At 47.0% G+C, this 16,652-nt stretch overlaps 1 protein-coding gene across 3 annotated transcripts in view; it reads right to left on the bottom strand.

Moving 5' to 3' along the window:
* Window positions 1–8,342: 8,342 nt before the first annotated feature.
* Window positions 8,343–16,652, bottom strand: part of ANXA13 (annexin A13) — a gene marked incomplete at its 5' end in the record, with an annotated part of 55,748 nt that continues 47,438 nt past the window's right edge. For all 3 annotated transcript variants that reach the window (XM_082858494.1, XM_082858492.1, XM_082858493.1), the window contains 3 exons: window positions 8,343–8,816; window positions 11,741–11,853; window positions 15,782–15,857. In XM_082858494.1, coding sequence (XP_082714620.1) covers window positions 8,697–8,816; window positions 11,741–11,853; window positions 15,782–15,857 — 309 coding nt within the window. In that variant the 3' untranslated portion in view covers window positions 8,343–8,696. The remainder of the gene's footprint in view (window positions 8,817–11,740; window positions 11,854–15,781; window positions 15,858–16,652) is intronic.

Below are 16,652 nucleotides of genomic sequence, written 5' to 3' on the forward strand. Positions count from 1 at the left end.
AGGCAGGGGCTGGGTTTCAGAGCCTCTCAATCTGCAGCTATGTTAGGGCAGTGGCTCTCATCCTGGCTTCCCATTCAAGCCCTGGGGAAATTAAAAAATTCCCAATTCCCAGGCTGCACCCCTAAGTCCAATAAAATCCAAATCTTTGAGGTGAGGCCCCCGCTCAGCATTCTGTAAGCTTCCCTGGCGATTCCACTGTGCAGCCGAGGGTGGAAAGCACTGTGCTAGGTACCACTCACGTCTCTCACAAACTTCAGGCATGATGAACTGGCCTATCTTATTCATAATAAGACATAAAGTAGAAACCAATAACTCTTCTTTTGATCTTCCTTACAGACACCGTGCCCAGAGGTAAAGTGCAGCCAGCTAGGTTCTTGGGTCCATTTGTATGTTTGATAACGTGTTTGGAATTAGCCATACATTTCCATCCACTGGGGTAGACCAGTTCTAGCCAGGTCTCACATGTCATCCTGACGAAACATTATTTTGGGTGCTGGTGGCTGGCAGTCCTGAGCTGGCCTCTGTTCTGCTGGCCCCATCAGCTGGCTCAGCTCCAGCCTCCACTTCCGCTGCCCTTGTGGTGGCGGCATGGCCCAACTTCTGTTTATCGCATCTTCAGCAATGCTGGGGACCTAGAGTGACTTAATATGGTTGATATTCGTTACATGTCACATGGAGGACGCCAAGCCGATGTCACCAGCAAGTCTCATGTCCCTGCTCCCCAGCTGGCCCAGGTTGAGGGGCCTGGAGAAGGCAGGCGGCCTGAGGTCTCCCTCTTGGAAAGGGGCTGTTGAAACTGCCTTAAGTCTTCTTAGAACTTGCCTTTGAGACCTGTTTTGCTGAGTGTCATCCCTTTCCTCCATCCTCTGTGTGCCAAGATCTATGTGAATCTTCTTGGGCTGTGTATGCCATGTGACCTCTGATGGAATCAAACATCTGGGCGATTAATCTATAGACCTGCTTCTAACTGGACTAATTGGCATAGAATTAATAGAGCTGCAGAGAGACCTGCTGCTCCTGTCTCAATGCCAAACAAAAGAAGCAACCAGTCAGTCATTCAGGCAGTAGATGCCCTGGAGCAGTTTGGGACCCATTTTGCTCATTAGCCAAATGTCTGCTTGCCCCGTTCCCCTCTCCTCACAAACATTTGCTTCAGAATGTGATTTTCATGGATCGTGTCCCTGTGTCTTGTTTTGGAAACCATGAGTAACTGCTGTAAACATAGCATCGAATCTCCCTGTTCTTTGGGTGTCCTGAGATTTATAGTGGTCATGGTGGCTAATTGATTAATTAGTCCTTCATTTAACAAACACATTGAATGAGCCCTTTATAAACGGATCTTTATTGAGCACCTACTATGTGTCAGTCACTGTTCTAGTCACTAGGGATACAGTTTGGAAGGCAGGCAATAGATAAGCAGAACAAATAAATGAATAACTAGAGATGAGATGATTTGGGGCGATGATAAGTGCTATAAAGGCAGCACTGTGATAGAGAAGAGGATGGAGGAAAAGATTAGATATGAAATAATCTAGCGGTCAGGGCTGGCAGGGTGGTGAGAGATATAGAGAATTGCTGTGTGTGTTGGGGCTGGAAGGCTGAGGAAGACGTGGCCCTTCATCTCACAGAGCTCCTGGTCTAGTTGGGGATATGGACAAAGAATGATGAAGAATAATACACTAAGTGCTCTGATGGAACCGTGTAAAAGGGAGTGCTTAGAGGGGGAGACTAGCTACATGAAGGTGGGGCAGGCAAGGCAAGATTGTGATGCTGCAACAGAAAGGAAACTTGGAAGTCAAAGGATAAAGTTGGCTGGAAAAGGGGAAGAATAAAATTGTGTTAGGTGTTCATTTGTTCAACCACATTTTATTGAGCACCTACAATGCACCAGACATTGTTCTAGGTGCTGGGGTTACAGTGGTGAATAATAGAGAAAAAGTCCCTGCCCTCCTTGAACCTATATTCTAATGGGGGGTGTAGACAGTGAATATGTAAGATAACTATGGATGGTGACAACGGTTATGAAGACAATACAAGATAATGTTTAAGGGAAAGTTTGGGTGTGATTTGAGGGCAGTGATGGGAATGGGACTAGTTAGGATGGCCGGCGTAAGCCTCTGGAGGGGGAGACATACACTGCGATCGGATCACGGGGCAGTCTGGGAGAAGGGGAGTCCTAGGTGGAGAGAACTACAGGTACAGAAGTCCTGAGGCAGGAAGAAGCATGACAAGTTTGAGGAGTAGATAAAAGGTCAGTGTGGCCGGGGCCTGGTGAATGAGGGGGGAGAGTGGAGGTTCCAGAAGGAGTCAGAGATGAAGCAACCAGGGAAGCAGGAGACCCACATATGAAGCCATTGTAGGGATTCAGGATAGAGAGGATGGAGGCTTGACCTGGAGTGAGAGCTTTGGAGGTGGTAAAACATGGAAAGTCGAAGCTATTTTGAGTAACAGAACTAATAGGACCCTGCTACATGGTCCTGGGTACTTTTCCTTGGGTACTTTTTCTTTGCAGATGAGCCATTGATGGGCATCAATGTTGTCGTTCAGTCATTTTTTTTTTTTTTTTTTTATTTTGGGCTGTGTTGGGTCTTTGTTTCTGTGCGAGGGCTTTCTCTAGTTGTAGCAAGTGGGGGGCACTCCTTATTGCAGTGCGCGGGCCTCTCACTATCGCAACTTCTCTTGTTGCGGAGCACAGGCTCCAGACGCGCAGGCTCAGTAGTTGTGGCTCACGGGCCTAGTTGTTCCGTGGCATGTGGGATCTTCCCAGACCAGGGCTCGAACCCGTGTCCCCTGCATTAGCAGGCAGATTCTCAACCACTGCGCCCCCAGGGAAGCCCCCGTTCAGTCTTTTTATTTTAAATGCAACACACCTTTATCTTGTCTTTCCAAACATTTGATTTAGCTTTCATAGAAACAAGAAGTCTTTCCTTTTGTACTTATAGTTGATCGGCTTATTTAATATTGAATTAAATTATGTAATTACAGTACTGAGTACAACAGGTAGAGACAGGTTAGGGAACAAGTGCAACGCACTCTTGCAAAATGCGCGATCCACCAGAAGGGAGGGCTTCCTACCCAGTGCCCCACAAGCCATCAGCCTCCAGAGCATCCAGGACCTCCACCAGTAGACTTTATAGAGAGTAGGGGGCATGTTCCTTAATCTGGCTAATAGGTTAAGTGAGATTCATTTAAAAGAGCTCCTACTGATAGAAATACATAGACAGTGCATATTTGTATGTGCCAGACACTTGAATGAAATACTTGTATGGAAATGATTTTGCTTTTCTAATTCTTTTTTTCTTCTGGCTCTACCATTTCCAAAGACTGGTTCTAATTTGAACTGGTTTGGTAGGATTTTAAAAACAACAACTTTGATTTTGTTTTCAGTGTAGTTAAAAAAAAATTAATACTTGGGTTGGGTTCAGAGTTCAGCCAATTAGTGTGTCCATTTTGGTTTGTGAGTCATGTCATCCTGGCCCACATTACTCACAGTGAGGAGTGATTCAAAACCAGTGCTTCTTTTCTTCTAGCCCAGAGTCTAAAAATGCTTCAGGCCTCTTTTGTTCTGAGACATCCTTGTTCTAAGGAATCCTAAAGTTACACTTATAGGGGAAAAAAAAAAATCATTTTCAGGAAGAGACTGACGTAAGAACCCACTGTCTCTTCATTCTAGTGCTGAAGATGGTCTTTATTTCCCTTTCCTTTGCATGGTATCAGTGTTGGCTGAACACATTTTGAACTCATTGGAAGTTGGTTACCTTAGGAACAGAAGACTTTAGTATTTCTGGTTTGGTCACAAAGGAGCCATGGAGCATCCTCTTCAGAACCTAAGGATATTTCCTTGGGTACCTGGTAGTGGAGGACCATTCAGACATGGACTACCCTTTCTCCCCAGATCTGGGCACAAACTCTGCCATTCAAAATGGAAATACAGTCAATCAGTGGCACATGCAGGGCACTGTGTGGTTTTCTTTGCTTCTTCCCCCATGGCTCCTTTTTCTAGGAGCTTCCCTCCCACTCTCTTGTCTCATTGTGGTGTTTTCAAGATGTCAAATATCCTACTAGCATGAACTGTGTGGTACTGAATGAAAGCTGAAGACGTTGTATGAACTCATGTCTAACTTAATATAGATACAGGTGGATTTATGTCTATGTCTACATCTATACCTATACAGCTATATCTGTATCATCTACCTACGTATATGTATAAATACAGATACGTGTGTATACATGGGTTAGTATATACACTTATATTTCCTAGCTCTGTCCACTGAGTGGGCCTAGAAGCAATTAGCACACCCAGTGCCCAGATTTTGTTTTCTAATATCATTCTTCCGTAAAAGGACCAGGGCTTCTTGGAGAAATGGAAGATTCTAGGGCTGGGGAAGGGAATATGCAAAATGAGCCTGGAGCATCTTACAGTGCCAGAAACAAAAGAAGTACTCAAGAAGCAAAGTGAGGGGGTATGTCAGAGGGACACAGGAGCCAACTGGAAAAGCTCCCAATAGACAAAGCTGGAACAATTTGAGCAACAAAATGAATAGTATAGTCTTGGATTATAACCCAAAGTACAAAATAAGTATTCATAAGTCTATAGTGATATAAATGAATTATTGAATAAATAAATAAATGGGGGAGAACAGACAAACCTGAACAGAAGAATCCCAAATAATGTAGCTACTGCTCCCTCCAGGAGGTAGAACGTAACTCTCTGCCCCTGAAGTATGGGACATGCACAGTGACTTCCTTTTCATGAGTACAGTGGAGAAACCTGACAGTCACTACCTGAGCCAGAAGATCAACGTCAGCAGTGTTAAGTCACCTTGATGGCATGTACCGTTGTACCCTTGTATTCTTGATAATGCTGTGATGGGAATAGCACCTTACCTTTGTGATCTTCCAGACAAACCCATAACCCCAGTCTAGCCGTGAGAAAAATATCAGACAAACCCAAATGGAAGGACATTCTACAAAATACCTGCCCAGAACTCTCCTCAACATTGTCAAGGTCAACAGCAACAAGGAAAGTCTGAGGAACTGTCACAGTCTAGAGGAGCCTAAAGACACATAACAACTAAATGTAGTGTGGTATTCTCATGGGACCCTGGCACAGAGAAATGACATTGGGTAAAAACTAAGGAAATGTGAATCAAGTATTGACTTTACTCAATTATAATGTATCCATATTATTTCATAAGTTGTGACAAATGTACAATATTCATGCTACATTTGGGAAACTGGGCGTGGGATATATGGGAACTCTCTGTAGTATAATTACAACTTTTCTGTAAACCTAAAATTTACAGAAATAAAAAAGTTTCTTTTGAAACCCTCTCTCCCTGCCCCCACCCCACCCACTTTTCTTTCTCTTGACCCTCTCTTAACATAGTGGTCACCGCTCTATGCCCTGGTCATGCAAGGACTTGTAGTGGCACAAGCAGGCAGCCTTGACGTCTCTCTGAATACAATGTGGCAGCTCTCGCTTGTTGGTATGGAGAGCCGAATACCACTTCTGGTTTCCCGGCACCCTTATTTCTTGACTTAACTAGTTTCTGGGGGCTTATCTGAGGCATTTTTATGGGCTGTAGTGCGGTCTGAGAAATAGCTAGTTTGCAGCCTGGAGGAGTCCTGTGCGTCGGTCTTTTGCTGCTGCAGGAGCCAGACTCTGCACTGCTGGGGCAGGGACCCAGTGCCCTCTGGGTGAGGACAGTGGGGTGTTCTGAGGACTGACACATCTAACTCTGATTGGGCTGACGTCTTCCTGAAGGCAGCCTGGATATCCCTCTTCTGCTCCACCATCTATCTCTGTATATGTGATGTAACCTCTGTCTCCTCTTCTGGACCGTTATTCTAGTCTCCTTTTTCTTTTTAGTCTTCGCCTTTAAACACTCTCCTTAGATTTACAGGGATCGATTATATGGCTATATTGATTATATGCCAAGAGGGGCAGAATTTCATGGGGAAGTCGATGGTGAGTTACCATGTGCACCCACGGGACCTGCTCTCCCCATGCAGCCCTGGAGGAGGGATTCAGACTCCCTCCCCACCTACCCGAACACCTGGGTGGCAGGAGCTAGGATTTCTCCAGTGGCCCTGGGGGAAGTAGGTGGGTGGACTGGGGGACAGGGCTGTGCAGCGGGAGGGTGACAAGGCAGGGTTGCTCTCCCCCCTTCCTTCTACCTTTGTCCTCTCCTCCTTCCCCATCCCCAGGCAGGCCCTGCCCTCTGAGAGTAGGGGCCTGGGGAGAGGGGAGGGGAGCCTGGGCCGGGCAGGGGTGTATGGAAGGGAAAAGGAGGAAATTCCTGGCCATGACAGGGAGGGTGGGACACTCTGGGGACAGACCAGACGGGGGAGTTGTCTTGTGAGGCAGTCCCCAGGTCAAGCGTGGAAACTGACTCCTGTCTGTGAGTGGCGAGAAACAGGCAGAGAGGTGCCTCGTGCCTGGAGCAGCAAGGTCTGGAGAACGCGCGCATGGACGTGAGCTAATTGGCTAAGAGCTCAGACATCAGGGTCAGAAGGACTTGCGTTTGAATTCTGGCCCTGATTCTTCCTGTGTGTGACCTTGAGCAAATGACTTTGCTTCTCCATCTTACTCAGCCTCTTTCCTCCCCTGTGAAATCCCTTTCCTCTCTTCTCCATGTCAATCATGGCCTTCAGCGCTCTCAAAGGATGGCTGTTTTTAGTAGATCTCTTTTCAGTCCACTGGTTTGTTTTTCTGTCCTTACTGTAAGCTCAGATCCCAAGAACTGGTTGTTTTCGTTTGCTTTTTAAGACAAGTGAACATGAGTGTGTTTTGTCACTGAACCATTTTACGTGTTAAAGCTCATAATGACAGCAGTGTCTGTTAGGTAGATAAACCGGTGTGTCGAGGATACAGATGTTAACATAACTTCTTAATTTGTTGATCACGCTTTTACAGCTGCTAGAAAGACACAGCACAGCGTGTGTCTGGTATGCTCTGTGTTGATTACACCACCAAAGTGATTTCCCAAGACCCAAATCTGATCATGTTCTCACTCATTTAAACATCTCCAATGACCACCATTGCCCAGAAGACCAAGCTCACACTTGGAAGGCAAAACCACGGCTGATGTGACCCAAACATACTCTTCATCACCCGCCTCCCCGACCCTCTCCTTCCTTTCACCACATCTATGCCCCAGGAGAATGGATTTCAACGCCTCCTGAACACATCCTGCTCTCTCATGTTTCCGAGTCTCTACCCATATGCTTCTTTCTTTGTTTTTCTGGAAGGTTTCTATGTATTCAAAACCCAGCACAACTGCATCTCTGTAAAGCATTCCCCAGTTCCCCCAGGCAGAGCTCTGTGTTCACTCTTCTTACTCATGGGTAGAGAGCTTTACATGCCTGTATCAATGCACTGACAGCGTCTGATGAATATTGGAGGCATCCGTCTACACTACTGGTCTGGGAATGAACTGCCCAAGGTGTGGCCAGTGTTCTCTTTGTCTTTGTATCCCCAGAGCCCAGCACAGTGATTGGCAAATAGTAGGAACTTAAGCAGGTGAATGAATACAGACCCATTTCCATGTACTTTGTATGTGTTATTTTTCCAAGAAAAGCGGTTATTAAGATGGATTCTGGAGTCCACCAGCCCTGAATTCAAATCTCGGTTCTGTCATTTGTGAATGAGTTTAGCCAGATTACTTAATGTCTCAGTTGCTTCAGCTCATACATGGGAGTAATATTAATCTTATAGGGATGTTGGGAAAATTAAGTATGAAAGTAAGCTACTTAGCAGTGCCGGGCACAAATAATCATCCAGTGAACGATAACTATAATTATTGGACCAAAGTGTCCATGTTCTCATGACAGAGACCCCTTTATGTGTAGCAGCACGTGGCTATGAGACAAACACCTTGGAACAGAGATGCTATTGGTGCAGGATCAATCCATTTGAGAGTCAGACCATTAACCTTGATCCTGTTGGCAGTGTGCCCAGCCTAGTTGTATTTGAAGATCTGAGGGAAAACTCAAATGGCTCAAATGTCTAGAGAAGCAAGAAAACCCATTTAAACCAGGTAGCAGATCAGGGAATTTTACCTCTCGTTACGTTTCATATAGGCAAGTCAGTTGTTTCCTTGCCGCTGGCCTTGGTGACTGTCCTTGGTCATTATTAATAAATGTAACTGTTTGCATTTTCTAAATATGTTGAAATTTCACAAGTCATTTATTTACAGGACAAACACCAAAGCAAATCAACCCAGTTTTTGGAAAAGCAGCTGATGTAGGCGTAATCCACATCTTACATTAACATGGAGGATTTGAAATTGAGCACTTTGGTCTTTCTTGTACTTCAACCATTTGCTCTTTACCCAGAACATACATATCCCTGTGTGATACGTATTCTTTTAAATGTTTTATTACGAAGGCATAGTTTTTCATCAACTGCAGATTTCATCTGTGCTCAGAAAGCATTCAGTGACTGCCCTCAAGGAAAATTAAGAGGCAGCCCAGATACTCGCTAAACCAGCATTCAGGGTGACCTAGTCAAGCGTCTTGAGGCTGCTGCCCTTAACTTAAACAGTTTGCCCCGGCCGCATGGCTCAGGCTGCCAAGGAAATAAACCCGGACCCTCGAGGGTGTTTCGTGCTAGAGTGGCATTTGCAAATCTGGTTTGGGGGGGCTCTTGACAAAGGTGGTTCCTTCCTGTGCTCCTGCTGTGCTGACTCGGTTCAGTGCAGGAGGGCCACCAGCAGTTTCTGGAAGTCCCCAGAGGTGTCTGAGCGAACCATGTCAGAGAGAGACTTCTGATACTTTTCTTGGAACTTGGCTTTTATCCCCTGAAGGTCCACCTGTAGGAGAGATAACAACAGCGACTGGGACATTTAGAGCATTTTCACCGTAAACATAGGCAGCCACTGTTCTGAGCACGTCATTCTCACTTGCTCATTAATGCCTCAAAGCAGCCCTTAAAGTCGGAGTTATTATTCTTCCTATTTCGTGGCTGAGAATAGGAAAGCTGAGTTCAGTGTCTGTGTGTCTGTTCCAGTAGAACTTTGTTTATGGACACTAAAACTTGAATTTCATATGATTTTATGTGTTACAAAAATATTATTTTTCCTTTGAGTTATTTACAGTTACTTTAAAATAATCATTTTCAGGTAACAGGACTGTACAAAAGCAGGCGGTGGGCCTGATTTGGCTTGCAGGCCACAGTTTGCTGACTCTTAGTATAAGGTTAAGAAAATTGTCAACACAGTTTGAAATGACACCTTTTTTTTTTTTCTCTTGTACCCTGATCAGCAAGGATATTAGTGCCAAACAACAAAATTCAATTCATTATCAATTTTTAGGACTTATTTTGAATCTACGGTTGACCCTTGAGCAATACAGGAATTAGGAACGCAGACACCCCCCCGTGCAGTCTAGAATCTGTGTATTGCTATCTCTGCCTCAAAAACAAAGGAATTTGATCAATGACTCACCCAAGGGCAGGAAGCTGAAACAGTTTGGATAGAATCAGGCCTCAAACCGTAGTTCTTTTGATTCTACATATTGTGATCTCTAATGGAGCACAAACTTCTCCCCACGCTTAGTTAATGTAAGGATCCATAAAATGAAAATACAGGTGCTGTTATTTACTGAAAAACTCTGCATATGGGCGCACCCACACCATTCAAATCCACGTTGTTCAGGGATCAACTGTAACTCATTGAAAAGCTTGAAAAACCTCGGTGCTGGAGGTGGGGAAAGGACTCAGAAGAAACAAATATAAAAAGATTGTTCTGCTCGGAAGATTCTGACCACCTAGTAAAGGAGATAATACTTGCACCATGGAAGATATAATTCCAGAAAGAACACAGCAAGTCTCATAAAAGAAGCACAGAGCTCTCTTTAACCAGGAGTTTTTTGTTTGTTTTTTGTTGTTAGCTTTGTTGTTATCGTTGTTTTTAATTTAGACTCTATCTTGCTTTCTTGAGAGACTCACAAACCATTGCTCAAGCTTCTGGTTCTTTTCTTCTCCTGCCCCAATTAGAGGGCCCAACAGGAGAGAGAAAGGTGAGAGCAGGAGAGGGTAGGAGAGGGAGGAATTGTTGGAAGTGGATGCTGCGCAAGAGAGAGACTGCATCAGGCAGGTGGGCTGTGATCCCTGCTCCCCTGGCTGGTAGGCTGCTCAGCTGGGGGAGGGGCAGGAAGTGGTGGGAGGGGTGGGTCAGTGCAGGGATGGGGTGGGGCTCACGGGGCTCTGTTCTAGTACCTGGTGGCTTTGGGGGATTAGGGGATCTGGCCAATATATCTGGCTGGGCCGGAAGCATTCCGAGGGGATGGTCCCCATGTGGAGATGGCCCAGGACCTGTGGTCAGTACTGAGATAGGACAGAGCATCTTGGAATAAACAGGCTACAGCTCATGCATGCTGGAGTGAATATGGCACCCTGAGGAGCCCTCGGAGTGGTCCGACCCCCTGGGGTCTTTAGAATCCTTGCTGGGCTTTGTCACCAACCTGCTCCTTGGAGTGTCTTAGGATCTCCAGAGACTCTGGCTGGGGGAGGTGAGTTACTAAGAGACAGAGAGACAGAGAAGGCTGAGACCTGGAGAGATAAGGGAAAGAGAGAATCAGAGCAACCAAAATAAAACAAAGAGAGTGGCAGAGAGACTGGAGGAGGGAGAGGGGAGGAGGGAAAAGAAAGGGGCTTAAGAGAGAGAGGGAAATATGAATTGTGGAGGAGGGAGGAGAGGAGAAAGGGGGGGGGGAAATTCCAGGAATAGAAATAAAAACGAAAGAATAGTTGTGTTGCTAAGTTATATTTCAAAACAGTGTCAGATATTAAGTATTATTTGTCAAAAAGCTGGGGGCCAGAATTTGGGTTGGTATCTTTTCCCCCTCATTTAACACGTTTTTGAGGGAAGATGTCTGTGGTTTTCAAGTGCCCAGTTCCACCTCACTCTCCAAGGCCTCTCTGCTGTGGATGAAATGCCATTTCCCATTTATTCTGCAGTTCCTCCTCTCTGTGGCCCTGTATTCTGAATATGAGTCTTGACAGCTGCTCCCAAGCTTCTGGCCACTCCTCTCCCTGTGCCTTTGTTGTACTCATGCACTCTCAAAGGGGGGTGATATTGTTCCCAACGGGGGCAAAAACTGGTTCTTAGAGGGTGAAAAAACATCTTAATCTTTTTATGTAAAATTAATTACGTATGTGCATAGGGAACATAAACAGATTCACACAGTGTATGCCATGTTAACATTTCTTGGAGGGGAGTGACAGTTAGGAGAAAACTGGGTCTAAGAAGGCTCCCTGGGGGGGGAGGGTGGGCAATCGCTAATTTAAAAAAGGTTGAGAAACATTGTCTTGTACTGATGTGGTTTTTTGTGCAAAATTGCGCTTCTGGGATGTGTTTAAGGAAATAAAGGCCTAGCTCAGGAGTCGGGAAATTACTTGCTCGGGTGATCTAGTCCATTGTTCACCTTTCAGAGTGTCTGTTTTACCTTCCTTAAAATGGAGCTGCCCTATCCGGAACAGCCCCTCCAGGTTCCCTCCACACACTACCCCGAGCTCTCCGGAGCCACAGATGACAGACACAGAAGCCGCTAACGTTACTGCATTTGTATAAAAAGAAACAGACTGAAGCACAGCACACTGTCCTCTACAAAGTCTGGGAAGGCAAGGGCCCTCTCTGTTTTACTCTTTCTGTAAATAGGCTCTTACTAAAAACGACCTGTAGATGACATCAGTGGTGGCAAAACAAGAAGGTGGAGCCCAACGAGTGCGTCTTACCTCCGCCTGGGTCACAATGATGTCAATGAGGGTCTCCTCGTCGGTCCCCGCACCCTTCATGGCCTTGTACAGACAGTCAGCAAAGTAGCCCTCGAGGTCCCGGGCACTCCTCACTGGGCAGGGCAAAGGGAGAGAGAACGTGATGTGTTCATGTTTTGTGGAATAACACAGAGACCCTGGGAAGGAACAGAGCTGGCTCAGAGTGTCACCTGGCTGCCCTTGGAGCTGATGGAATTGTGAGGCCGGTGTTTGAAAGGAGCAGACTTCACACTGTTGATAATGGGATCTGGAAGAGTCCCCTGGGGTCAGGGCATCTGGACTCTTCGACCAAAACCCCTTCAGACACCTAAGAACCTCTCCTGTTCCCTGAAGACCCTTGGGAGGAGGCGGAGGGCTGTGACCATCCTCAGGTCCTCCCTGTAAAGTTCATGATTCTCACCAGCAGGAATACCTTCTCATCTCTAAGAGAAATCTCTGATGTCAGAGTTGGGTTTGGAGGGGAAACACGGACTGGCTGGCAACCTTGCCGTACAAAACTTCATAATCTTGAAGATACGCTCAGTTGGACCGTGGCCCTCCTCTGCCCATGCTAAACAACCTTCCTTTCTTTTGTTTTTCCTCACTAGGTTTTATTTTTTTATTTTTTAAAAATATTTATTTATTTATGTTGGCTGCCCCGGGTCTTAGTTGCGGCACATGGGATCTTAGCTGAGGCATCATGCGGGATCTAGTTCCCCGAGCAGGGTTGGAGTCCAGGCCCCCTGCACTGGGAGCACAGAGTCGTACCCACTGGACCACAGGGAAGTCCCTCACGGGGTATTATTTGTGAGCCTCATCTCTGAATCTTCTCCAAGGTCCCCACAATCATCTTAGTTCTCCTGGGATGTGGGCTTGATGCAGTGTTTGATCCTGTCTACAGAGCACCTGCCTCTGATGCTGCTAGTTGCTCTTTTCTGGCCCTGCCCCAGCCAGAAATGAATAAAGTATGATCTAATCCGCAGATTAACAAAGTATGGTTTCTATTCACCCATCAGGGGATGGGGTGCATCTCTGCTCCTGGGGATAAATCATGATTGCTCTCCCCTCCTCCAAGGCTCGTATGGGTCCACCAGGACTAACACTTTGGGAGAATGAACCCTTTACTGTTTATGTTGCTGACATTTACCTAGAACACTTAACGTTTTTGATGTTAGTGATAAATAATAAGTAATACATTCAGCATAAGTGTGGAATGCACATCCTTAATGTGTCCTGCAGTGAGAACTCTTGTCTTCTAGGTAATTGCCGATAGAATGCTTACCAGGAAGGGGGAGGAACAGAATTAGGAAAGCAGAGTCTAGGTTGTGGGGGGGGGGGGTCTGTCTCCTTATTTTATAGGTCATGTGGCAGCCACCAGCATGTCAGTGGAGAAGCCCAGACCCAGGAGTCTGAATCCACAAGCTGCTAGATTGGTGGTGGTGGGGGGGGGGGGGTAAACCTGGCAATTTGGGGAGCAGCGTGTTTGAGACTCACTGTGACACCCCCCCCCCAGACGTTCTGAGCTACTGGCCTCACAGGGTTTTCCCGAGGACCCCGTCCTGTGCGCTCGTACTAACTGATGCTTTAGTGATAGTCCGCCTAACTTCAGTGCGTTCTGTCCCCACACCAGTGACTTCCCCCCTGACACTCCTTCTTCCTGATATTTTGGGGAGAAAACTCTCAACTTTTCTACCGTATACAGTCTATGCCTGGTGAACAACCTTTGTTGTTCGCAGTGGCAGGAATACCCCGAAAGTTTGGGTGGGGCCAGCTTGGGAGGATGCGGGAATAAAGATCTTCGTGCGTGTGAGAGGAAGGGCAGCCAGCCAGCCCGCAGTGCCTCTTGCCCCTCCTGGCCTGCAGAGCAGGGGCTCTCAAACTCCAGGGGGCGTAAGATGATCACGGGAGGAGCTTGTCAATGTGTGGCTTTGGGCTGCATTCCAGGAAGTCCTAAGTGGGTAACCTGGAGTGGGCCTCCAGAAACTTCACTTTCACACGCCTCCCCACGTGAGTCTGATGCAGGGGGTCCATGGACCCCACTTTGAGAAGTGCTGTTCCAAAGGCTGCAATCGGTGGGAACCGTTTGGTCTCATAACACCTCCTCAGTTTTAGGGGCAAACTGGCATCTTTATGAGTTAGGCGGGAGTAGGGTGGGGAGTGTGTAGAGAATTTAGTCATGAAGTCATGTTCCACTCTTTGTGTGGTTCCTTTTCAAGGTCTTTTCTAATCTCTTTTATATTTGCTACCAGTGGAGTCCACCCAACTCCTGCATTTCATGGTCCCCCGACTGCAGGGATGGGTCCTTTCCTTCCTCTGTACCTGCCTTGCTCTGATTGGTTTTGGTTTTATCTTTACTGTAGCTCAGTCTGTTGATTTGTGTGTATCTGCCATGAGTTTGAAGCTTCTTAAGAACAGGAACTGGACCTATTTACCTCTGATCCCCACGCCTGGCTCAACTGCTGGCCCAGGCAGGTGCTAAGTAAATGTTAAAGGGTTGAATGGTTTTATTACCATTAATACTTAATACTAATAAGAATTAGTATTAATCTTCTGACTGAACTCTGGCGTTCTCCTGCTTCTTTTTTTTTTTTTTTTTTTCGGTACGCGGGCCTCTCACTGTTGTGGCCTCTCCCGCTGCGGAGCCCAGGCTCCGGACGCGCAGGATCAGCGGCCATGGCTCACGGGCCCAGCCGCTCCGCGGCATGTGGGATCTTCCCAGACCGGGGCACGAACCCGTATCCCCTGCATCGGCAGGCGGACTCTCAATCACTGCGCCACCAGGGAAGCCCTCTCCTGCTTCTTTACCCTGCAGGTACAGAAAGGCTTTGGAGCCTTGTAGCTGGGCCATGAGTAGATCTCTCCGTTTACTTAACACACTCATCCTTATAGCCCTAAGGACAGTCATCTGTGTGTATCCATCGTGGGACAGGAGTGACATTAAGGATGTTCAGGCCTCTATAACAATAGCAGACCTGCTAATCTGAATGCAAAATGAGGGTGGAAAAAAAAAAAATCAATTGCTGACATTGCCCCCCAAATCCCATCAGAAAAACAAAACAAAAGGGTTTGGCAGCGAGAGCACATTTTGTAGCTTCCAGGGGCTGCTTTTTTGGTTCTTCCTCTTCTTCTGGGGATATTCTCTCCATTTCTCGTGCCATTTGGGTTGCTGCCCTGGCCTCCTCACCACCGGAGTGTGGACAATGGACAATGCCTTCATTCCGGGGCTTGCAAAAATGAGAAAGGAGCCTGCCAGCCACAGCCCAGTACCCACCTCTCTGCTATTTCCTGCCTACGGGCAACACCTGGAGAGAAATGCCTGGCGTTTGCTTGGCACGGCCTTGATCTAGTCTCCCCCGCCTTGCTTTCTACACAGACCTCATTCATTCCAGTGTTGAAGGGAACCAAATGGAAAAGGTCACCCTTGGGCCATCAGGCACCCGCAGAAACTTGTTCCTGGATCCGAACCTGGGTGCTTTTGAGTGTGTGTCACATGAACCGCATGCTGCCCCGCGAGACTAGACAATGGTCCCAGGCTGTTGATGGAGGCTCTCGGGGCTCCATGATCTTAGTGGGACTGTCGTGGATGCTGTGGTAGCTCCCCCAGCTGCTGTCTTCAGGACAGCAGGCACTCATGCCAAGTGTTACCTGCTGGCTGCTCAGGGTTGAGTCCCTTCTCAGGAGGGAGGGACTGACTGGGGTCATATCCGTTAGGAGTCAAAAGAGGCAGCTATCTTCCCCAAGGTTGCAGATGCTCCCTGGGTGCAGCCTGACAGCTGCTTGATGTGGGGTGTGAAGACCTGGTCCCCTTGCCTCCACTTTGGACATCCTGACTCCAGGGCTCCTTGGGGGACCAGCACAGCTCCTGTTGCAGCTGCATCACATTCATTCTCTCCCTTCGCAATGCTGCTTAGATGTGTGGTTCCCAAGCTATTCCCTGAAAGCTTCCTGCACACAAACCTCTGTCTCCAAGTCTGGTTCCAGGGAGCCCAACCCAAATCAGGGGCTTTCCTAGCTTTACTTTACCGAGAGTTAAGTAGGCCTTCTGCAGATCTCCTGACGTTTCTGCTTCAATGGCCTCTTCGATGTCTTTGCCAATGAGCTGGAGAAAGAAAGTGCAGCTGTTAGTCTAGGTTTTGCTTTTGGCCTTGGTGCACTTGAGGCTCGTTCTTCTACAAAAAGCAATAGACTCTTCCAGATTTGGTCACGCGAGGACCAGAGGAACTCTGGGATTCCTCTCTGGCCTCAGCCCTTGCAGGGCTGGGGATGGTTGCCCGCCATTCGAGTGGGGACTCTCATGGCCTAGGAGTTAGTCCCGATTTGACCCCTGATGGATGTGACCCCAGTCAGGACCACTCCCTCAGCCTCAGTTTCCTCCTCTGTGAAATCAGGGAGTGGAAAAACAATGAATAAATACTGCAACAATATTCTTTATGTTTCTATCGTACTTGAGTTTCCTATGTGTTTATAAAAATTCTTTCCATTTCCAATTTTCCAGGAGGCTATGGTTATAATCATCTCCCACACCTTCCTCCATTGTGGACTGAGACTGGGAGCTCGGGCATCTACACTTTGGGTGACATGAATAGAGGTTGTGAAGTTCATGGTAAGGACTTGGTCTAATGTTTCTGATACTGTGGGGCTACTTGGGCTGGGAGCCAGGGGCTGACCACGTCAAATGCTGCTTTCTTTCCCTCTGGGGAGACTCCAGATGATCTTATATTCACCACCAGCTTGTTCTGCACAGCATTACACATTAGGTTTCCTTCCAAATATTTATAGAAGCTGAAGTTCAGAGTAAATTGTGACCACGCTTAACACAAGTACCGCCTGGGCCAAGCTCAGGGCAGGCATATAAAGAGAAAGGAGAACTTTTGGTTGGGTTTGGGAAATGCAA

This window comes from Leucopleurus acutus (genome assembly GCF_964270905.1).
Source record: "Leucopleurus acutus genome assembly, chromosome: 17".
In the NCBI taxonomy this organism is placed as follows: Eukaryota; Metazoa; Chordata; class Mammalia; order Artiodactyla; family Delphinidae; genus Leucopleurus; species Leucopleurus acutus.